The 24,736-nt window shown below is 38.0% G+C and overlaps 1 protein-coding gene and 1 long non-coding RNA gene across 15 annotated transcripts in view; one reads left to right on the top strand and one right to left on the bottom strand.

The window, feature by feature from the left end:
* LOC310905174 overlaps positions 1 to 14,163 on the bottom strand; it is a 34,726-nt gene extending 20,563 nt beyond the window's left edge. For 2 of the 8 annotated variants that reach the window (XR_014588832.1, XR_014588833.1), the window contains exons 1-4: positions 13,118 to 13,271; positions 12,025 to 12,219; positions 10,176 to 10,224; positions 7,983 to 8,040 (exon numbers count right to left, since the gene is read on the bottom strand). This is a non-coding gene — a long non-coding RNA (uncharacterized lncRNA). Of the gene's footprint in view, positions 1 to 2,020; positions 2,715 to 4,346; positions 4,405 to 6,923; positions 8,041 to 10,175; positions 10,225 to 12,024; positions 12,220 to 13,117; positions 13,418 to 14,039 lie in introns of those variants that run through there. The other 6 variants (XR_014588835.1, XR_014588829.1, XR_014588830.1 and 3 more) reach the window with 6 other exon arrangements.
* TJP1 (tight junction protein 1) overlaps positions 13,368 to 24,736 on the top strand; it is a 164,507-nt gene continuing 153,138 nt past the window's right edge. For 6 of the 7 annotated variants that reach the window (XM_083850961.1, XM_083850967.1, XM_083850965.1 and 3 more), the window contains exons 1-3: positions 13,368 to 13,406; positions 13,956 to 14,116; positions 23,489 to 23,621. In XM_083850961.1, coding sequence (XP_083707087.1) covers positions 13,383 to 13,406; positions 13,956 to 14,116; positions 23,489 to 23,621 — 318 coding nt within the window. In that variant the 5' untranslated portion in view covers positions 13,368 to 13,382. The remainder of the gene's footprint in view (positions 13,407 to 13,955; positions 14,117 to 23,488; positions 23,622 to 24,736) is intronic. The other variant, XM_083850964.1, reaches the window with a different exon arrangement.

Raw genomic sequence — 24,736 nt, 5'->3', positions numbered from 1 at the left:
CTGCATGCTCCTTATTTAAAGGATAAAGGATAAGACAATCAGGAACATATTATTTTAATCAACCCATGGAAGACATAAGAAATCCTAAAGGATACTTAAACAATAATGGGTACCTCTTTCTCTTGCCTTTCTCCAGCCTTCCCCAAAGTAATGATAACTACTGTCTGCAAATAACCCACTCTGTTCAGCTAAGTAGAAATATAGGCAGCTCTTTTAGAGTTATCTGTTGTTACACACAGCATGCAGACACATGATGGTTACCTGACAAAGGCAAAGTAGATAACAGACATCTATCTCACTCTGTAGCATTTGAAACATACTCTAAGCATGACTTTTGCCCGTTTACTTCCTCTACTCTACACAAGCAAACAAGCTATCATTGTTAGTACAGACAGAAAAATAATGATAATATGCAGCCAGCAGGCACAAAAAGATCATTTAAATTCCATTTCCAAGTTGTCTGATTTCCTGGGATTGTTCATCCCTTCAGTAATGTTTCTCTATATGAATTTCCTTATAACTCCCAATAATATTACTGAAACACAAGTGAGCAGATGTGTATTCCTTCTACGAACAAATATGAAAAGAGGAAAAATATCTTTATAAACCACCTGTAAACCTTGTCTGTATAAGCAGATCTCAATTACATGAGCAGTTTCCATTTCTTTATTCATAAGATTATGGAAAATAAGTATGTGCAAGCCAGGTGATGGAATTCCTCTTTTATCTGGGTTGAGAAGGGTGCATAAAAAATAATTATATATACTACAGTAATTAGCAGTCTCTGGTAAATACAATGAAGTTATAGGATGAAAGAATACTATATGGGGAGGGGGGAGTTTGTCTTTTCTAGTGGTTAGCTAAGCAATCAAATGCACAGCACAATTTATGAACAACTTCAGGGTTGCTACTAAACAAATGGGAGACAGTGTTGTCACTCTGCATAGGTGACGAAAGAAGAATTTAGCTGTTCTTAGAATGCATCCAATGGACTGCAAAGAAAGATTTAGCTTATGATATTGAAGGAGGAAGCATTGAAGTGAAAGCACATAAAAAGCAGCAACAAACTCTGAAAATGTCTCAGGATATTTCAATGTTGGGCCTGTAGAAGAAGTTATGAGGACATCTACAGAAATTTTACATAGGCAATTTCCATACCTTCAATTTCATGTCAGCCAGAAAATATGCAAAGAATAAATACATGAGTTCATGGTCTCTTAATATAAGATAACAGAAAATACTGCATTCTTGTTTCATCTAGTGAAGGCCAATTGAGTTCAAAGGGCAAATAGCTGTTTGCTAGAATAAAGCTTGCTAATGAGATTCAGAGAAACACAGGCTGAGACAAAAGGTGGTAAGTGTATGTACTGTAGATCAGAAGGAAAAGAAGTGGAAACATTTTTAAGCGATGTTATATACCAGAGCAGAAATGTCTGTCTTCAGTGCATGTTAGATGTATTAACAGATAAATGTTATTTGTACAGTAGTATGACAATGCATGCGTAAAGAGAAAAGCAATGCCTTTCAACTGAAATTTTTTGTACTGTAAAAGACCTATGGCAAAGAAAATGGAAATTAAATCTCAAAATTTCATGAAGGTTCAGATAGAACTTAGAGCCAACTCCCCACGAAATCCATCAGTCTTGAATTTGATGTTATTCACCATGATATTCCTTCAATGAGGCTGATATAAATTTGGAGATGACAGAAAAGGGAATGAGATTCTATGCATTATATTTAATTTAATCATATTCACTTGGGTTCTTAGCTATGACCTTGAATTTGGTCATATCTGTAATATAATTCACCATAAAGAAGCTAAGCTGCTGGAGCATCAGATTTGTCCTGAGTTGTCAGATTTCTACACCAAGTAGGAGGAAGAGTAACTAAGAAATTACATTGGTATTATCCTGATTTTAAATTCATCAAAAGAATAAAATTCCTTACAACCAGAATAGTATCAGGATGTTTATACATAACTTTTTTCCTCATATAGTGAATCAAATGCAATGTAACCTACCTTAATCTTCAGCTTCAGATTCACAGGAACCCTTCTGGCAAACTGTTGCAAAGCTTGTGATTTACCGATGCTCTCACAGTGATGTGCACAGATCACCAGACTGGATGTGTTTTGCAGCGACTGCTTGCAAGTGTTGGTGTTTTGGTTTTGTTCCTAAAAACTATATTCTCTGTCTTCTTCAGGGATCCATGCACCTTCTTTAAGTGTCAGTGTACTCTGATACACTTTGAACTTGTCAATGCTGCAAAAGGGTATTTTCAGCCACAGCGAGGTCACTTACAGTACTGGAAACATCATCACTTTTGACTACATGAGCTGACATGAAGCTTGATTTAATTATTTCCATTCTAATATTCGCTGCTATTTATTTTTTCTGGTGTTTGGTCAATGCTTTATTCATTCTATTTCTTTGTCACTAAGTCCCAGGCAAAATTCTGGAGGAAGAATATCCCACTGGACTCATGTGAGCCAGCTGACTTTCTTCAGCAAAATGTGCTTAGCTTCTGTAGCACTTTTATCTCTCACTTGAGAGTGACAACAGTGTGTACGCTCTAGAGCTGCTTGGACAGTGGGTATACAGATAAGTGCAGTGGGTTTGTGAGTGCCCTTGTTCATTATCCATTGAGTCTTCTTTTTGTGTTCTGCTTTTCATAACTCAGTAGTGGTGCAGATGGTTCTAAGGAAGTTTGCATTACTGCAATAAAATGAACAGATTTGCAGAGATATATAGGATGCCAGGACAGATCTCTATTATGGGTCTGTTAGTTAATCTCCAAAATTTGTCCTTTTAGTATTATAGAGGAATTTTTACAGGATTAAAAGAAGCTTTATTTATCTAAAAATCACATAATAAATAATAATAATAAAAAAAGAACTTTATTTTCATTATTTGTTGCATCCTGTCTTGTTGCTCCAAAGATTGAAGAGCCAATGAACAGCTCCCCAAAAACAGTGCTGAGTAAGAACTGTCCATAGTTTCATAACTGTTTGCATGCTCTTTACATGCAGATGGTGGGTAAATTGCTTGGTTGGCAAGATAGCAAGTGAGCTCTCAAACCTGCTATTGTATCATGAGAAAATGAGGTTGTAGGTTATATTGAGAAGAGTATTTGCACTGTAACTGTTACAGAGTGTATGTTGGCATTGTAGCAGTGCAGATCACAGCTTGATAGACCTTGGGACAGATACTATCCAGGTCAGCTCCAGGAAAACACTCACTATAAACATTGCTTCCAACACTCACCAAAATGCATTGACTAAACAATTCTGCCAGACTGTTACATGGTATAAAATGATGACTTCAGTGGGGCCTTGTTATTTTGTGCCAGCTGAGTACAACTGACCCCAAGAGGGTCTTGCTTATTCTTTGGATGCTCCAAGTAAAATTGTTAAGTAATAAGAGACAAGCAAAGAACAACAACAGAGTTCTTTGTTCAGAGTTCAAGGACAGAGTATTAAAGTACAACTTCATTTAATATATTTTGCTGATTCATTTTTGGAGTACGTTAGAAAGTAGAAATATTTGGATATTAAAGAGTAGTAATGCAATGACTGATTTTAAGTTAGAGGAATAGAATCTTGTGCAACAGTATTGTAAATATTTCAGCTATACTAATGTCTTAATGTCTAAAAAAAAAAAAAAAAAGAGAAGCTGAACTGATCAGAAAAAATGCCAAATAAACTGCAATAACAGCAAAAGATGGTTTAAGTCTATTAGTCTATTCGCCTTTCCAGACAAAATCTTAGTAGTGCATTATTTACTTTACCTTATTTTTTTGCTTAAAAACAAACAAGAACAAAAAAATGAACAGAAACCAACGAAAGAACAGCAACAAACAAACGAACACCTTTGTGCTCTGTGTTAAGGCAGTAATAGTAAGTTGCTTGATTCTCCCCTCTCTCCTCCGTGCCATTAATGCGTTTTTTCCAGGATGTAAGGCATTATGCAATTTCATAGTCTAACATCAGGAGTGCCATAAAGGCAATTTTATTTTTATACTGGGGCAATTAAAAAAGAATTGGTCTACTCACAGCAAGTTTGGAGCCAGATCAGCTATGCCAAAAGTAGCAATAACTGCAGCGTAGAAGAGAAGATAGAATTGATTGTGTCTTCTCTGAGGAAGAGGATAGAAAATTGCTTATTTGTTACAAAAATCGAGTTTGTAGCAAGATTGTTGATCTGCACATGAATTTTCATCATTTATAAACAACTTATTGGAGGCTGGAAAAGTTTTGACACCAGTTAGTAAAAAAAGATAAGAGGATTTAAAATCCCCTATGTAGCCAAAGTAGAAGTAGAAAAAATATATACGATATCCAAAGATACCTGTGTCTGTAATGAACAGATCCACTCCTTATTTTGTATTAGATGGTCTTGAAGGAAACTATAGAGAAAAAATGTTTTATGTACTTAATGCCACATCCCTGAAAGAATGCAATCCAGTTGTTAATTATTTAAATGACGTATTTAAAATCTTTACCACATCGTTTTATTGAAAAAAAATATATTTATTTGGACCAATATTTTCAAAGATGAACAAGAATGTGGGATACCCACCCACACATATTATATATTGTCTGAAGCTACACTCTCAAAAATGGAAGCTTTTTTTAAACTTTGGCTCAAGGGTTTCTTGAAGCTGATATTTATAATTATACACATACACTTAATGGGAGGGCTTTACCTCCCTGGAATGTTACTAATGCTACCTCTGATGTGTTCTTAAAATTAAAAATGCAGTAACTAAAATATCAAATCTTGCAAATTCGTAACAGTATGAATAACTTTTGCTCTACAAAAGAGTCCTATTTGATTTTCAATAATTTTGAATATACAAACTGTAACTCACTACTTTATTCTGAATCTAACCCTATGTCTCCCATAGGGAGACTAGGCTGTGGTATGAGCTAATTACTAATGAAAGCATTACACTCCCTTGTTCTTAGCTACTCTGCAGCTGATGGGAACTCCCAAAGCACAACTGTCTCAGCAGCGTGCTCTAAGTTGCAGCCAGTCTGTCTCCCAACAGTCGACTCCCCGCCTATAAACCCAAGGCACGGGCCAAGATTTGATCACACACTGGCATTAATCTCCACCTTCTCGGGGTCTGTCCATCTATCTGCTATATGCATCGCTGTGCTGGTTTAAACTATCACGAGCCTTAGGAACCAATCCTTCAGCCTGTGGTCAAGATGGTTCTCTCATCAGGTGTTGTCCCAGATCCTCAGAAAAGTTCCCCACAGCATCAAGATTTTGTTAGTTGGTTTATCTTTCACCACCTTTTCAATTCTTCATTCCCACTTGCTAGGCTTACTATGGGTATCTCAAGGCTTATGATCTATCAGGATTTTACAACAGACAGGAATATAGCAACAGTATAATCACTTGGGAAGATCTGCAATCTTTACCAAAACTTCATATAGGTTTTCTTACATGGGAATTAGAGGAGCATTTGGTATATATTAACATTGATAAATATTGAATTCTTACAGGTTTTAAACCGTAATTTAAAGTCTGAATCATTAATCTATGTTTTAAAAGCCTTGTTTATCACTATTTTATCATTCATACTTTTTAATTTTATTTTTTTTTTAAATTTTGTCTTTTATTCAGGCTGGACAATGAAATGAGTAGCTTGCAGTCCTTTAGGTTTTATCTGTTCTTATTTAGTTCCACTTCTCTCTGTCTCAGACAAGAGTAATACTTGACTATTACTAACCCTTCTGGGTTGAAATCATTTGAGTAAAGTTTGTCAAAAAAAAATCTGCTTAAAATCAGGCTTAATGTGATTTAAAAACCATTATATTATCAGCATAAACAATATTCCTCTATTGATCTCCACTAACAGTTTTGTGTTCTTTTCATTGTAGATTACTGTATACTTGCCTCTAATTATAGTAAATCCTATTACATTAATTCTCATTGTAGTGGTAATCTGATTAAAATAGTATAGTGTAAAAGTCATACAGATTGTAATGAGAGTGGCTTCTTTCCACAAAGTGAAAAATGGGTTTCATATGTGTAGTAGTGCACAAATATACAACTAGACTTATAAAACAGCCTTCAACTAGCATTCTGAATGATTTCAATGTATTCCTGTAACACTCAGCTGGCCTTCAGGCTTTACAGTCTCATGGATGTGGAAACATTTCCATTAGGATTTAATCAAAGATATTAATGAAACTAAATAAAGGTCTAAATTATTATTACTTTACAAAACGTGGCATGCATATATTTTGGCACAAGAAGCTCCTTAAATTTTAGTACTCCTCTCTCTCATTTTGATTTATTTATCCTGATATGTACAGCTAGCTTGCACAGAACTCACTATTCAAATTTAAAGATGTAAAGGAAATGTAGAGACGTATTATTTATAGACAGTTGGGCAGAGTCGTACAAATCAGTCCTCATTCCCAAGTTTTTCACAGAGGTTCTATAACATCTACCACAATAGTTCAGAAATACAACTTTTCCTCAGTCTCCCAATATTTTACATTTTTGTTCTTCAGAATTCCACACCAGGGAACCATCATTATTGCCTGCTTTTCACAATTTTGTCTTCTCTTTTAAGCATTGTGTGCTCTGAGGCTTCCCCATCAGGCATATCATCTAAAAATGACACCTATTAGCAACTACCTCCCAGAATGATAGCAAGGTCTGGTCACACCTCACCTCAGAGTTACATACTCTCTCAGTTCTAACAATATGCAGTTAGCAAGACTAATTAATTAGATCTTTGTGTACTGAAGTTGTGATGTGTTGCAGATGGTAATATATTTCTTAGAATCTTTTATGGGAAGTGATGTTACTTACACTTCTTTTTCTGTTGCATCTCATATTGAAATTGTGTGCTTGGTGACTTCTTCCCTCCAGTAGTTTTCTACATGAATAATCTGTATCAGAGAGCACTAATGGAATTCATGCATATGCTTATCTTTTTCTACATTAAGCTTATTTTATCCTGTGACAGGGTCATGTCTGTCAGGCATAATGTGATATTTGGATAATCTTGACTTAAGGTGTTTTTCTTTTTTTAAAAGTAAAAACTTAAAATTACAAGTTTGCAAGAAATGGGTAAATGTAAAAGTAATGTAGGGTGTAGCAGTACAGGTCCACTTTGTTCTAGCCAGAATTCTTGGCTTTAATAGTATTCTTATTTTTGCAGTAACCTGAAATTTGATAGTAATAGTGTAAAGAAGCTACACATCAGAGCCCGCAGAACAGCACTAACACTGTTCATACAGGAATCCATTACTAAATAGTCCTGGCTATAGTGAAATGGGGATATCTGCTTGTTTGCAAGTTTCTTGTAAAAATGTCAATAGCTTATTCTAGATAGTCCTTTATTATTGATAAACCACAGTTAAATAAAACTATTTTTTTCTGTGAGGATATTCTTCTGAGAAAACACAGTGAACATTCTTTCTTCCAAGCAAAATTATTTACCTATTTTTATTTTGGCAGATCAAATGAATGACCAGGAAAAACTCTTTCAGAAAATGTAAGTTAATTCAAAATGACTGTGTCAGTTTATTACCATATCCATGTAGACACATGTTTTTCTGTCATCAGTCAAGCTAGCCTGTCATAAAGACACTTCAGAGAAATGTGAAAACTTTGCCTATTGTAGATGATCAATTGAGCAGTAAAAAGTGAGAGGAAAATTCAAGATTTTTTTGTTCTGTTTTTACTGTGATACTACATGTATCTTTATAGATCTTCATGTAACATGCAGTTAAGTATGGAAGAAACAGTAACAGACCAGAAAAAGGCTTCCCATTATATATCATAAATACATCAAAAAAAGGGTATAGAAAAGCTCTAGTAGATAATAGAAAAAAAAAAAAGTCACAGAATTACATATTGTAAATGCATAAATTGGAAACATAGAAACACACAAACACTGTTTTCTTACTTTTGAGGAGGAAGAAAATAACTGCTGGAGCACCATATCTGACATACCTGTAGATTCTAAGGAACTCTTTTGCCTTTGACAAGTATGATCCTTTTATTTGTTTTCCTGGAAAGAAAAATGGGACATGTGAAGCTGACACATGACATTGAAATGGCAAGAAAGTCTGTTTCAGAAGCTGTCTTTACTGAGGTATCTGCACTAATGCTGCTAATTAAAAGAAATCTTCATTAATATTATGATTATAATCGACTAACTGTAAAAAATAACAGAATACACTATTATTAAAAAAGTAATGATGTAAAAGAATTCTATTAGTAACCAGGAGATCAGTAATCTACTGTCATGTTTTAATGTCAGTCTTGTATCAGTCTCTGGAATTTCACAGTGACACTTCACCAATTAAACTGTGTAATAAGAAGTTCTCTAATCATATGAAATGCAACAGGAGCATAGAATACGACTAGCATATCTCAAGACTTTTTTATTAGTCATTACAGTAGAAATCAGCAAGGGGAATGGGTATATTCTAAGAACAAACAAAATGTCGATTCTTCAATCTACACAGTAGCACAGTATTGAGAAACACGGAATGAACAATGTAATGTTATGAAAAATCTTTGTTTTATGCAGAGTAAAGATTAAGACTATTCTAAAATGCAAATAAAATATTCTAGTTAATATGCCATAAAACAGCAACAAGTTTATTTGATGTCTGCTTTAGCTCTAAAACAGTTTTTACAGACTAAAAAATGAATGCACCCGAGAGGTTAAAATTTACTATTAAGGCCTAATCTACCCTCAAAAGTTGCTGATGTGGCCATTATATTACCAATGACAATGCGTTTTATTCTTGTAAGATATTTATCTACCTATTTATTTTTGCCAGACAGTGTAGCTTATGCAGGTTTGCTGAAAAAAATAAGCTAAATCAGTAAAAATGAATATTTTTGCTTTTTTGCCAGCACAGCTATACCAGTTAAAGATATGGTTTCTTCCTCCTCACATTGTTGCAGAAAAAAATACATTATCTTAAAAAATATATATATATATATCAAGTGTACCCTAAACTTTCAAAAGTGCATTTCTGTAATGTCTCCAGAGAGTCTTTTGGGTCAGACCTTAATTTCTCCACCTCCTGTGAGTTTAGTCAAGACTGAGTGATGCAGGTGAGAGTTTGGAAAGAATGGCAGCTAGTGACAACTGGCACTACAGGGATGTGTGATGTGCTAATGATAAAGGAAAGGAAGATAAATGATGAGCTTACTTAAATCACATATAAATCAGCAGAAGTAGATAATACTGTAAAATCTTGCTTTGCACTATCTGAAATCTCATATATATTCTAACAATACTAAGATTGAAAAAGATGATGGACGAAGCTTAGAATGAAGATAGCATTAGGTAGACCACCATTACACTCTCTTATTCTTAGTGCTCTGCAGCTGATAGGAGCTGCCAATGCACAGCTGTCTAAGTGGCATTCTCTAAGTTGCAGCCAGTCCGTCTCCCACTGTTGACAACAACCCACTCCCCACCTATAAACACCAACGCATGGGCGATAACACATTCGATAACGCATTCGATAACACATACTGGCATTAACCTCCAGCTTCTTGGGGCCTGTCTATCTATCTGCTATACACATCATCATGCTAGTATAAACATACTATTATGAGTGGAATGTGGGGCAGCCACATGTCTGTTCAAGTGTACCAGTCATCCTAATATTGTAACTTGTAACTGAAAGAGCAGTATGTTCTTCCAGAGCCACGAAGTGCATTGGAAGGTCATACCAGGGACCGACTTCAGATGAAAAAGGGGTGTTGACGATTGCAAGTAAAAGATGTATTATAGAGTTTGTTCTAAGGTAAAGTCTGCAGTTAAGTTACCTAAGCAAATAGAATTAAGAAATTATTATGTCTCCGCGTGATTTTGTACTGAAAAAAAAAAAAAGCAACCAACAAGCATGCTATGAATCATCTATGTTAACCTGAAGTAATTAAATTGGACTTGAATTGTGTTTTGAATGTATGCTAGGTTCAAAAAAATGTAAGCAGCTTTCATCTTTCTGTAGTGAAGGAGAGTGTATCTCATCAGACAGAATGAGTTTGCAAAGACAACAGCAAATATGACCAGACTGCCTCTGTTGCAGGGATATCTGCTGCATAAATTGTGGCCTTAACTCAGCTAATGGGTCCACACAGGCCTCAGAGGTAACAGTGGGATGTCTGGACGCTTACCCTAATCTGGAAGCGGCTGACTGACTCCTGTTAAAAATAGGCTCTCCATCTGAAAGGCAAGAAAGGCAGGACTGTTTTACTTTTTCAGCTATATAAAAAATATGTGCTTAAAATATGATGTTCTTAAAGGAGATATATAATGGAGTAGCACTAAGAAGGAACAGGTCTGAGAGAATAGAAATAATTGCAATTAAAGCTAGAGGATAACATTTCTTTATTACGTTTTTTCTCTGCAACATACATCAAGAACTACTGATGATATATAAACAGTACAAAAGTTAATTTGTTAGTACCAGATTAACAGTATAATCATTGAAAACTATAGAGCTAAATCTGAAATAGCAGTAATTATTTTGCTAATTTAAAAAGAATTAGGAAGTCCTATTGAATTAAGAATAGAAATCGCTAACCAGACTTCAAAATGTTGAATAAAGATCTGAATATGCAGCCAGGTTCCATTTTAAGTCTTTATGCAAAGCATTGTTGGCCCATTTCTTAACACCTTTGTATATAAACGCTTAAAATAAATGTATGTCCCAAATCTGCCACTATAAAAATGGGAAAAGCAATGTTTGGGGACTCTCAAAGCTTACCTGCTTCTCCCTGTTTTATCACCTTTCAAATAAACTTTGCTTCCCTTGTATCCTTAGATTCTCTTATCTAAAAAAAATCTACCACTACAAATGGATGAAGAGTAGATTTTTATCTTAAAAGTTTCAATATGAGATGATATATATATATATATTTTTTTCTGAGAGGTATAACTTTCACATTGAATTGTGATATTCAAAACAATACAGTCTCATCCTTTTAGTCAGCATTTCCTAGCATTTCAAGGTGTAAATGATTTTCTCAATAGGACTGCACAAGTGTAAATGACTATTTCAATTATAATGTAGCTAACATTCTGCTAATGATGGTGAGAGTAAAATCCAGCCCACACTCATTCTCTCATAACTTGTGTGGGCAGCAAGCATTTTTTCGGTGAAGTAATGACTGGATGCACAGCAGGAGAAAACAATGTGTTGTTTTCATAGTTTTTTTATTTTAAGGCAAAAAATGATCTCCATGGGTTTTCAAACAGATTTGATGTTCTGTCTATAGAAGATAGTGTAGTACTAGCATTGTTTAAAGACAAAAATTAGTTCCTACTTCTTAACCTTCCTAATCATTTCAAGTTAACCATCCCTCATTGTTTTTAGTGCTTGATCTCTCAAAAGACAAAGAAACCCATGAGTAGAATCTCATGTGTTGTTGATGTGCGGGTGGCCATAGAGCTGGCATTTGAATTTTTAATTAAATATAAATTAAATATTTAATTAAACATACAATTTTGGGACATTTTTACACATCTCATTTCTACGCTGAAAATGCAAAGCTGTCCATATCATTAACTACAGTAAAACAATTCTTATCATATGTTTCTAATTCAAATCTGATGTGTTTACAAGTAATATATTTACCTTCTCTGTACTCTTGCCTGCTGTAGTCTTAAGATATATATTACATTAAAAAATAATCAAGGTGACAATGTTCACAGTATTTTTCCTAGCTGATGGTGCCTGCCTGGGACATCTACTCTGGGTAAATATTACAATTCATATTTATTACATATTATATTACAGCCTCTTAATGAAAGTTGTCGCTTCAGCATGGATTTGCTCGTATCTGCAATTTGCAGAATATCTACATCTACATACTTAAGCAGTGCAGGAACAGCCAAAATATACTATTTCTTCACATAAATATCAGAACACCTACAGAACAGCTTAGAAAAAGTTTGACCTGTTTTAGTGGGTTTTCCATATTACTTTAGATTGACAGCGTTTCAAATGTGAATTAAGGATACCTTGAAGCTTCCTGCCAAAGCACAGTCACCAGCTATTTCTAGCCAAAATATTTTCAACTGCTGTTGATCAACAGGTCAGCCTTCTGCCCTTCACGTCAGGGATGTCTGCACTGAATGGGTCTCTCTGATCATATTTTGAATGAATTCCAAAAGCGCTTGTCAAAAGTGGGATCTTCTACAGCTCTTAATGCAGAACTGGAGTAGTAGGGCAAAGAACAGATTAAAGTTGTAATAATTGTCACACATAAGGCCATTACACAGTTATGCTTTCAGTGATTTTTGCTGAAGTACCCAGAAGGTGGGTAGCCCTGTAAAAAACATTTGATTCCTATCTGGTTTTCAAACACACTTCAGTTTTCCTTGTGTGTGAAAAAAATGTCAGGAGGGGAGGTTTGTCCTCTCTTTCCTGTGGGCTCAGTAGGCTTTTTATAGGTGACTTCACAACCCCATCACTTAGGGGTCTTGCTGCAGTGGGGAGCTGCACTCCAGCCACCTCACCCCACGCCTTTTCCTGAAGGAGGCTTGGTTGGAGGTGCTGCTCCCGCTGCTGCACTGTCCTGCCAGCCCAGAGCAGCCAGCCACCTCCATGCCGTGCCTCACCTCACCCTCGCCTCCATCCTCATCTTCACCCTCACCTCACCTACACCCTCACCTCACCTTCATCTTCACCTTCACCCTCACCTCACCTCCATCCTCACCTCACCTTCATCTTCACCTTCACCCTCACCCTCACCTCACCTCCATCCTCACCTCACCTTCATCCTCACTTCACCTCCATTCCCACCTCACCTTCACCCTCACCTCACCTCCATCCTCACCTCACCTTCATCTTCACCTTCACCCTCACCCTCACCTCACCTCCATCCTCACCTCACCTTCATCCTCACCTCACCTTCATCCTCACCTCACCTTCATCTTCACCTTCACCTCACCTCCATCCTCACCTCACCTTCATTCTCACCTCACCCTCTCCTTCATCGTCACCTCACCTCACCTTCATCCTCACCTCACCCTCACCTCCATCCTCAACTCCATCCTCACCCTCACCTTCAGCCTCACGTCACCCTCACCCTTCCCTCACCTCCACCCTCACCTTCCCCTCACCTGACCTCACCGCCCCTGCCGCTCGCCTTTCCCCTCGCCGCCTCCGCAGGGCCGCCCCGGCGGGCAGTGAGGCGTCTCCCTCCCGCCGCTCGGTGACCGCCAACCTCAAGCTACAATGTCGGCCGGGAGGCGAGGGCGAAAATAACGCGGGGCTACCTCGGGGCGCTGCCGGGAGGCGAGGCGAGGCCGGGCAGGCGGCGGGCTGCGGCATGGCGCCCCGCTGATGGCGGAGGGCAGAGCGGCAGCGGCGCCGCATGGGCCGGGGAGGGAGAGCCCAGGTAACCGGGCCGGGCGGCGGCGGCTCGGTGCCCGGCAGCGGGCAGAGATGGCGGTTAAGGGCCGCTCGCCTTGCGGGGCAGGGGAGGAGCGGCTGCGGCCCGGCCTGGGGGCAGCGGGGGGTCGTCGGGCCTAGCGGGGGGACGGCGCAGGTGAGGGGGCGAAGCGCGGGGCGGGCGGGAGCCCCGCGGCGGGAGAGGCACGGGGCGGCGGCAGGCGGGGGGCTGCGAGGAAGGGAGTGCGACAGCGGCAGGAGGAGGAGGAGGAGAGGAGCGTGGGCCCGGGGGGAGGGCAGAGCGCGGCGGGAGGCGGAGGAGAGCGTCAGCCCGGGCACGGATGGCGGGAGCGCGGCGGGAGGCGGAGAGCGTCAGCTGGGGGCAGAGATAGAGGGAGTGCGGCAGGAGGAGGAGGAGGAGGAGGAGGAGAGCGTGAGCTGGGGGGGCAGAGAGAGAGGGAGCGCGGCAGGAGGAGGAGAGGAGGAGGAGGAGGGGAAGGAGCGCGACGCAGGGACGGCAGATGCCTGGAAATAAAAATTTGATGATTGCATGCAGCGGCTGGAGAGACTCTGTCGGTGGCGGCGGCGGGGACGAGGCAGGGACAGGGGGGGCGACGGCAAAATGAAGTATCAGAAATACCTGACTGTCTTGCAGATGGCCATAGGGGTGACCGCCTCCAACAGGGGCAGTCTGATGCCCTTAAAGAGGAAGCTGTGGTGAGTAGGCACAAAGCGGGCCGGCGGCACTGCGGGCCGGGCCGGGCCGGGCCGTGTCAGGGCGGGCGGGCGGGGGCTGCCCCCTAGGACCGGCGCCGGGGCCGGGAGCTCGGTGCCGGGACCCGCTGCGGGCCCGGGGCCGCCGGCGGCATCCCCGCGGCGCCGAGCTGCGAGGCCGTCGCCTCAGAGCGCGGCGCCGGTGCCGCCCGAGGAGCTGTCCGCGCCTCACGCCCGGAGCCGCCCGCTCGCTGCCGCGCTCCCCGCTGCCCCGGCGGGGTCCCGGCGGCCGGGCCGGCCCCGGTTTCGGTCCCGGTTGCCGGTGAGGCGTCGCCGCCGGGCAGGGGCACCCCGCCGAGGGGCGCCCGGGGGGCGAGGAGCGGTGCGGGGCTGCCGGCGGGCCGCGCTGTGGGCAGCCCTAGGTCGCACCGAAATCCTGCCTCGCCTTCCTCGTCGGTGGCTTTTTGGCTTGCCGGCGGGCGCGCTGAACTGATTTTTCTGGTTGAATCAACAATATGCCATGAAAAATGTATTAAAGTGTAATTGTGTAATGTGGGTGAGTAGGGCAGCGACAGGCATATGGCACCGCGATGCCCGGGCACTGGGAGCCCGGCTGAGGCACTGGGACGCGTGTCGCCGCCGGGGCAAATGGCGAGGAGAAAATCCGTGAACTTGTCAAGTCAGGTTTTCTGGGGGGAAAATGCCAAGGAAGAATTTGGTACGCTGAGGATTTGTTATCCATAAAAGACTAAGAGTGACATTTTAGGTGGTGATGCTCATATGGTTTTCTTTCACTGGACTTAAACGCTCCTAGGGAAGGAAAGTGAAGTGTCATAGAAGGCAGGGTAGGTCACACTGCTTAAAAATAGGTAACCCGTGAACTGAAACATTTACATCGGCAGTTGCAACAAATATGGGTATTACCTTAATTGCAGAACGTGTCTTATACTCACACTCTCTATATGTATACATATTATCAGCTAGCATTCACAATGTCAAGGAAATGCATCACTTGAAGAAACACTGTGCACCTAATAAGCTATGTCGTAAATTCCAAATCTTGCTCAATGACTTGCCGAAAAAAGCAGTTTGGCAAATCTGTTCATACTAACTGTAATGTACAAACGTAGTCTTAGACAAAAATCTGTTGACATGCTAAGTTTTATTACATTTAATCAAATCAAAAGGTTTTACAGTGTATGCAGTGGTTTGATTTTGATTATGTAAGTTACATAAAGTGCCACTACCATACCTATTGTATTTTCCCCAAAAGCTTTCCTTGTCTGTGTGCAGCAGCATGTTTCATATATCGATATATTACTTCTTTTGAAAGTCTAATTATGGGTAATATAATGCTAACACTTCTTATGTTTTATATTTCCTGTGTCTCCTTGGAAATTTTTTCTTTGCTGACATGTTCAAGTGAAGCTATTTATATTTGCGTACATTTAAAGTCTGAAAGGACATTATTCAACTTCTATCTGATGTCTTCAGTTGTAGTTAGATCGGCTCTGTATTGCCTAGTTTCATGGCAAAATTAATGTGTTTTTTGAGGGAAAGCAAAACAAGATAGTGGATTCCCACTAATACGTACTATAAGCATTGCATTTCGTAACATTTCTAACTTGTCTGAATGTTGCTGCAATGCTATGCCTTACGAAGATTTAGTTGACTAAGAGTGTTAGGGAAAAATAAGATTATTTTTTTTCTTAATTTTAGGGATATGTATAGATTATTTAAGATTTGAGATCATGTCTCTGGGATATTCTTATTAATAGGTGACATGATAATATGTAGTCACTTTTCCTTGGAGAACTTTAATAGCATTAGGCATTATCTTTGTGGATAGAATTTCTGCTCATGTATGAAATGCTATTCTCTGATGCATTTAGAGAAAGGCTTAAGGATACTTTTTCATGTAAATTTTTTTTTAAAGCTTAGTCTGTATCAAATCACCCATTAAGAAAAAGCAGATATTTGAGTGAAGAGTATATTAATACTAAAATCAATGCAATATTCGTGTATATTTCCAATATAGAAAACAAGAGCATATTCCAGGACTAGCTCTTTGGGAATCTCCAAGGTGCATAAAGAAAATGTATAAATCAACTCATTTTATAATCAAAGGATGCTGTTTTTTGTTTCTTTTTATTTAGTAACAGAACAACAACAACAACAGAAGAAACAGCATTTTGTTTAACCAGTCAGCTTCACAAGTTCTTTGAGGTTTTAATACATATTGAAAGTGGAAGCAAAAGACATAATTTAATAAAAAAGGGTTAAAATGCTCATCTTTTTGTTGGTTGAGATAATCCACCTGAATCCTACTGAATGAAAATGAAAAAGGTACCAGCAATGGTTCACTCTTTATAGAGCATCTGTCACTCCAATTTTCTCCTGCTTTCCCTCCCAAAATCTAAGTTCTGTTTGTGATGCTTGAAGGCAGAGGTACGAATGAAAGCAAAAAAGATGGACAGTGATATCTCATGGTGGGTTAATAGTAAGTTGGTATAAAGTAGCTGGATATAAAAGAGAAAGCTGGCCAGAATAGAAGGAAGCTGTGCCACAGGCTCACAGTGGAGAGTGGTGGAGATGGGAACTTGACTGTGCTTAATGTGGAGCTTGATTGTTTTATGAGGAGGTTTAGTTGAGAGGAGAATTTTGGACCTGGTGATGAAGGAAGTTGCTGGAGTCCCATACTGCTGATTCAGACCTTTTCCTGCATTTGTGAGGCATTGTAATCTAATACATAGAAACCTAAATGAGATGAGTAGGATGTTCTTAACGGCCTCGCTGGGAGGGCTGTACCTGGATGCAAAAACCACTGTCATAATGCTGCCAGTTAGCAGAGTCTATCAAGGCAATAAACTGTCTTTGTTCAGAGCAGGAACCTCCTTCCAGGTCAGGGCTGAGGCAACATGAGAAGCTTGCAGTATTTCTGTCTGTGATGAACTTCTTTCTGGACAGAAGGTTTTGTTTTTTGAGGTTGTACAGTAATACTGCGTTGGAGCACTACCTTTATTTCCCCTGGAGTAGAGTATTATCTGGTGCATTATGTTTAAAATAGTTGTAAGCGGTACATAATCAGTACTTTTCTTCTGAATCTCTAATTTCCACTGTGAAATGGGTTGTTTTATGGAGTTTTTCAAATTGTAAAACCTTCATACTAGCACCGTGCCTTAGCTAGACCAGTTATTACAGAAACAAAATTAAGAATTCGGAATGTGGTAACTCACACCTTGAAAACTGTATGACAGTTTCTTTCACCTTGGTAAGACAACGCAGGATTTTATTGGTCAACATCTGTTGATAGCTTTTATTATTATTATTTTATTATTATTATTTTATTATTATTTTTAAGGGTGAGTGCAGCATGGATTAGTGCATTTGCTAATGAACTTAAGAAAAACTAACTGCTGTCCTGGGAGCACCTTAAAACACTAAATGGACATCAATGTTTACTGGAATCCCGATATCTGCAACCTAAATTCTTTTAGAATAGGAAATGATAAATCATGTAGTTAAGGGGAACTATACAAATGCACCATAATTTCCTGCTACACTGAAAATAATATTTCTCTCCTAAAGGGAGAAGGAACGGGGGAAAATAAAAACAACCAACCAACCAAACAAAAAATAGCAGGGCATATTCTGGCAACTCTAATAATTCCCATTAATATTCTCATGTTTCTTACAGCATTTGCCTCTGCTTTGAAAGGTCTCTGCTTGGGCCGCTCCCTCTGCTGCCCTTGGCACAAAGGAAAATGGAGTCATGAAATAAGGCAAAAAGCTCAGTTGCTGATGTGTTTTCATTACAAAAAATATTATGGGAGTGGCTGAGGCTATTCCATATTTGCATTTCCCTTATCTTTTAAAAATGATTGGTGGTTGACTGAGGTAATCTATAGGTTGCAGAAAAGAATGCAGAAGCAGTACGCTACAGAATTTGAATTTTGCTTGATCTTATTGGTGCTATTGTTAAGCGAATGCGTGATAAAGAAGCCTGGATGTTAATGATAGCTGCTTCTTGTAAGATATTCCATGGGCACATTTATTTTCAAGCAGATGAATAAACATACTTGAAATCAGTGAAGAGTAACTAGCCTATCTGGAATTAAGCGCTGATCTAAAAGCTTTGTTGACTCAGGGTCGTTGTGTTCAGGCTGGGGACTCTGCTTCAAAGTTCAGGCTGATGATGAAGGATGCCTGTTTTATCATTAGGACTATCCCTAGGGAGAAAAGTGTCACTTCTAAAGAGAATCATATTTAGAATATCAAATTAAGGAAAAAAATCACCTCAACATAAGAGAAATAAAGCAGCAAAGATTCAACATCTTGGGTGTCTCTACAGAAGTATGTGGAAAAATACAGATTGCCAGAATGGCTGTTACCCATTTTTGATTACTGGTTCTGTTAATATTTGCTTGAAATGGGAATAATGGTCTCAGTGTAGCACATTGTAAGGATGTATTCATGTTGCAAATTAACTGATACCTTTTTCTGATGAAGGCAGGATGCTGTGCTTATACCTGGAGGTATCTGCAGATACACAAGAATTACGTGTAGTAGGTGACTGTTCAGTGATGCTAGTCATTGCTTCATATTAGGCTTTTTTTTTTTTTTTTTCCAAACAAATACTGAGTGACTATAAATGTTAGGTCTTGCAGGCAGATCAGTGGGAGCATTTTCAGCTTTTCCAGCCTTTTGATGGAGCCAGGAGGCATACTGGTCACCTTCAGCTGAGCCCGGCTGACATCCTCGCTGTCGTACTGGGGAAGCCTGTCTTCTAATAGGAGGGCACAAACACAGAAACTTTACACATCTCTCAGCTGAGATGTGTGTGACTTCTAGAGATAGAAGTTTCAAAGAAGTTTCAGACTCACACATTGTGTGACCATCTGTAGTAACCATTTGCCACAAGTACCTCGGTGCTGTTTACTAAGATGGGTAGACTACTTGCAGGATATGAAAACTAGTAGTTATGTCACTGTGAGTCTTGTTGAGGACATATCGTTGTCAAAGATTTGTCCTCCCTGCCTTAGCTATAGCATTAATGCTACACTCAGAAAACAAATACAGAAAATGTTTCATTTCAAGACATTTAATTATATAGGTAGTCTTCTATAAGAAGACTTCTTATAGATTAGAGTTCCGAACTGTAAATCACTAAATATTAAGAGAATTGTCTGCATTTTTAAAACCTCTTGAGTCTAACTGCTCTCTCTAAAGTAATGTTAGTTTAGCCATTTAAGCCAAAGTCTAGCTATAGAAAAAAGTTAGGTAATATTGACGCTTGTTATAAATTGTAATTGTGTGCAAGTAGCATAGAAGTACCTTTTTAAATAATAAAAACTATGCTATTTTACATACATTCCACGTAATTACATCACAGTGTGCCAGTCATTAGCCGTTGATGTGATGGTGCACTTCGAAGAAACTGTTGCCTAGTACTTTGTTAGGCTTGCATGTTTATCAGTGGAACACAAATACTGAAAGTATATTAATGTTTTTGCTTATTTTACCAACTAGAGAAATAATTCAGAGTCACAGTTATGTAATCTGATAGCTGATCAGGGACTAGCAAGGTCAATGACACCATTTTAAGTGTTGTGGATAATAAACAAGGGCCTCTGGCTCAAGGTGGGATTTACAGAGTCATCCAATTTTACTCGAATAAAATTTCCAGAAATTAGCGAACAGGGGTGCCTTAATTTAGGAGTCCCCAGACAAGCCACACTATAAAGCTGTTATGTTTCCAGGATATTGAACACATTCTTCAATGAGCAGAAACAGCACATTTCAAAAAAGGCATTCAGAACTGCTCACACCCTTCCAAGATCTGGATGCTATATTCAACTTTTTAAAAGTGTAGGCTGCTTTGAAGATCTTATTCTTAAGCTTTGATTCAGGAGTGCTTGCCTTGTATTAGTTGATGAGATGCAGACATTTTAAAAGGGCTCTTCGAAATCTTCCTGCCTTCACCTGTGATAATTCCTCTGTACCCCTGTACTACTGCCAGTGACTTAGCAACTCACTCAGAAATTTTGTCTTAATTAAACCAGACAAACAAAAAATGGAGGTAGGAGGTAATCAGATGTGTCAACTTTCACGAGTAATTTAATTTAATTTTTTTTTAGCTAGAGGTCCAGATGCCAGAATTGTAGTATTGCATGATAGTTTCAGTGTACATTAAAAAAAAAAAAAAAGAAAAAACAAACTTGGTTTCTCTAGTTACAATGGAAACGTTGAGAACACAAAGCAAGATTGAAAAGTAAGAAGAATTAAAAAATCTGTATATCAGATTTATGCGAAATTTAGTTTCAAGTCAAACTCAAACACCTTTTTTCATGAATTTTGACTCACCGAAACTAACATTCCTGTTTATATTACAACTTCATAGAGTTCATTTTGGGGTCTTATTCCTTGTGGGATTTTCCAGTAGCTGAAACTGCTGCTGCAGTGCTGTACTGTTACTGCAATTCTTGAGGGTTTTGTTGCTGCATCCAGTGTTCTGAGAGGGCAGGCGACACAGATCCAAGTCTGCCTCAGATCTGTTAGTGCTTCTCTTTGCACTTTGAACTAGAGGATTAGCAGAGGCACAGGAGAAGCTGATATTTAATTTCTTTACATTTGTCCCAAAATTTCCTAATCAACCATAGAGTCAAAAAAACATCCTTCTGTACATGTGGATGCCTGACTTCATTTAAGCAGCATATAGTGCAAAGCTTCCAGATTCCCACTGGTGATATTGATTAGGTTTTCCTTTAGTTGGTTAAATATTGCTTTATTTATTTGTGAAAGACACAGTGAAGTTAGGGATTTTATAAAAAAATGAAGGCAATATATGAACTGCGATATTCCTTCCCACAAAATAATACTTTGAAGTTAAATGTGATTTTTAAAGCAGGATTTGGAACCATAGAAGCTAGTAAGTAATATCCATCATTTATTCTCCAGCTGAACAAAATTATGGATGGATTCCAGAGGCAGCAAATTATGCTCCTCTCTTGCAGTTTTTTCAAGTGGTTTTTAAGAATGGAGCTCCCAAGTGGAAGGGCCTTCAAAATACGTCATTAGTTTAGTTCTTTGTACAAATTACATCACTTTGATTAGCCTGTTATTTTTAAATGTTTGTCTTTCACATGTCGTTTTTCTTAGTTCTTTTTATTTTTTGAAAGTCTTCTTAGTATGAGAAAACATTAAAAGACTTAAAATTTAAAAACAGATGTACATTTACAGGCAAGGCCCGAAAACAAGGGGGTTGAAAAATAAATCAAAATTAAGAAAAGTCCACTGCAGCTTACAGTTGTTCAAGAACTTTTCTATTAAATTTAAGGAAGAAAGTCATTAGTCTAACATGTTAAGCATTTAATTGGACAGAGGCGAACATTAAGATGTAATGACCAAGTGATAAGTACTGAAATAGGCAACCCTCAAATGTTCTCTGAAGAGAGACTGAATCCAGACCTAGCTGAAGTGAAAGCAGTGGATCTCTTTGTGGGCTCCAAGGTCTGTGTTTGGCATGGAGTCAGAAGATGTATGGTTATGTACATCTGGGTTAACTTTACCAGAAGTGTTTGCAGAGACCTGTAAGGTGTCCGAAAGATACATTCATACAACTGAAATATACCGTCTCTGAGAGTGTCACTCTTTGTATGCGAACAAGAGTTGCAACTGAGCAACTGTATCTCTTTGGAAATTTATCCTAGTAATTCTTTAGGACATTTTAGCAAGGAATCCGTGGCATTTTTTTTAGTTCCTGTGGACAATTGTAGTACAGTAGTAGCCAGGCATCTTTCTCACAATTCAATCCATATGTAATTATACCAAAAAGCTGGTGTAGTTTGAGCAAGAAATTTATATATGTCTGAATATAATAGTTATGTAATGATTTAGAAAATACTATGTGTCTTTGCAGTTGAAAGCCCAGAAGTAAATTAACCCAAGGAGAAAAATGTCTAAAACAAGTTACTGTACTGTCAAGGGAACTGATAGCAAGTTGTGTGTGTGTGTACGTGTGCCCGTGTAAAAACCAAAAAACTTAGCCATATGAAAACAAAATCTCAATTTGGTATCACAGTAATTTAACAAATATTAAGGTCTTTATAAATTGAATAAGAAATTTTAAAAGTTCAAATGAAGCAGACCTCACATAGACCTCAGAGTCCCCGTGACCATGCAAGTGTATTCAGCCTGTGTTTTTTGTATTTTGTACTTTGGATTTTTTCTTTTGTGTTAATGCGGCCTACTCTATGCAAAGTCCTTTTCTGGTGATGTGCATATGTAAGGACATTTCCACCTCTCTTCATCATTTGGAAAAGCACTTATGTGCATACCAAAGCCATTAATTCCAAGTAAAAACAAAAATGAAAAAATATACATAAATTTTTTTGGGGACAGGAATCTTAATGGTTACAGAGAAAACCACTGATCTGCTGTCCAAATTCTTGGGAAATGCAAAAAAGATAGAGATAAATGTGTATGTGCGCACACATGCACACATTAATTTTTGTGACCTCTTACATCTGCACTTGAGAAATTATCCCCAAAAGACAATCTGCTCAGTAAGACTTTTCCTTTTTCAGGTGTGCGTATTTGCTGAAATAAAGCATTCCTAATGTGGTGTCAGACTGACTAGAGACTGTTTTGTGTTTAAAATACCGACCTTTCAAAACTTAGTACATTTAGTTAATTGTTAACCCCACTTTTACTCAGTAACAACTTCAACAAGCTCCTTGAAATATGGATTACTTACTCAAAATATTTCAGTTATAGACTCCCTTAGGACTATATTTAGACTACTAATGTGATGAAATAACTTATAAACTGTATTTCCTTAATATATTACCTCTATGGCTTTAATAGATCCTTTTCATTTTGTTATCGTTCATCATTATTCATTACTAGAGCAGCTGAAGTACCATTAGCGCTCAAACTAGAAAAGTTCAAAAGCCAAATTCTGCCAGGCTCCTGCTGATTTAACTGACAGACTATCAACATGTATCACAGAACTCAGTTTTCCACTGAATTAATAGGGAAAAATATTCCTTTTATTTTTTCAAAATATATTTCTCTGTAGTCTGTTTTTTTTTGATACTTCTTACATTTTTACAGAAAATGTACAGATGACTAAACCTGCAAGCAGTGGTAGATTTAATGGGAGCTAGGTTTTTACATGCTTTTGTAGTCTTATTTTGGCACTTACTGATTGAAAACTAAAGTTTGGATTGAGACCCTTGTTTGTGTAACATGACCATATGTTTATTCTCTTGTATATTATTTACTTTAAGCAAAAGTATTAATTGCAAATGTATATTAAAATATAAATAAAATTATAATTTCTTTGTCTGATATGTGGCTCTTTTTGTTTGGCAGGGTAACTCCATCTTCCGAAAATCCCAATGGTGCTACCTGTAGTGTAAGTCAGGGAAAGCCTTCTTTAAGAAGAATAAAAGGGAGAATACACAGAAGCAAAAGTCTTGATAGCATTGATTTCTGTGAATTCACTGTAAGTACCTTGTATTTTATATTTATCCTATCTGGGAATCTTCCTAATAAAACAGTTGTCCCTCTTGAATTAGGTTTATCTGTTTGTTAGAATCAGAAAATGTATTGTGCTTAATGATGTTATAGTTGCAATCCTACACTGACAAGCGTAACAAAAGTGGTATTGGTTATATAATGAGTGATGCATACCTACATTTTCATTCTTGAGTAAATGTTAGTTAAATATTTTGATTTCAGATTTTAATATTGCCTCCTGCATAAGACGCATGAACTAACTGGAAAAGGAGTAAATATGAAAAATGAGATATGTTTTCAAAATCTATTTTTATACTTAGAATGTTAAAGTTGCATTCACAGTGAAATAGATTATTTTTTAGGAAATCGTCAGAATTATTTGGATTGTGTGACTATAGTAGAGTACTAGAAAAAGAAATAAATGTATATACATTATGTGTGTGTTTATATCACTTAAAAGCTAGTATCACGAATGATACTTAAGCAGTATTGGTGTATACTTATTTGCTTCTCTTTGGTCATGGTTCAAATGTATTTGTTTTATATTTTAAGAAAATGTATAGTGATCATGGTTTCAAAGATTTTGTATAGATTATGCTTTAGAGATTTAAAAGAATTCAGAGAAAAAACTGTGCAATAGGGGCAAACATAACTTTTAATTAAGGATGTGTTTACATTCTAATGATGAAAGAAAAGAAAATGTTAATATGAATGGAGATGGGACATAGGGGTAGATTTCTTGCTATTTATACTGTTTACAATAGATTAGAGTTAGTCCTAAAAAGTCACAGTATGTTTTCAGAAATTCTTTGCTGCAAAACCAAAAATATGTTACACCTCTCAAATGACTCAGGGAAATTTGGTCAAAACAAATTACACTCTGACAAACTAATGTATTGTAGTTAAGAAACAGTAAAATAATGGTAAAGAATATATTAAATTATAAATCCTTTATTAAAGATAAGAATGAAAGAGGCAGATAGGAGATACGTGCTATCTTTATGATGTACAAATCAATAGTAATGTGGAGAGACATTGTGTTGTGTGGCATTACATGGTAATAAAAATAATATAATTAAAACGTTCATATGTAATTTGGGG

The sequence above is a fragment of the Anser anser genome (assembly GCF_964211835.1).
Source record: "Anser anser genome assembly, chromosome: 10".
Lineage (NCBI taxonomy): Eukaryota > Metazoa > Chordata > Aves > Anseriformes > Anatidae > Anser > Anser anser.
The sequence above is the reverse complement of the archived record's forward strand: the minus strand, read 5'-3'. Positions and strand labels throughout refer to the sequence as shown.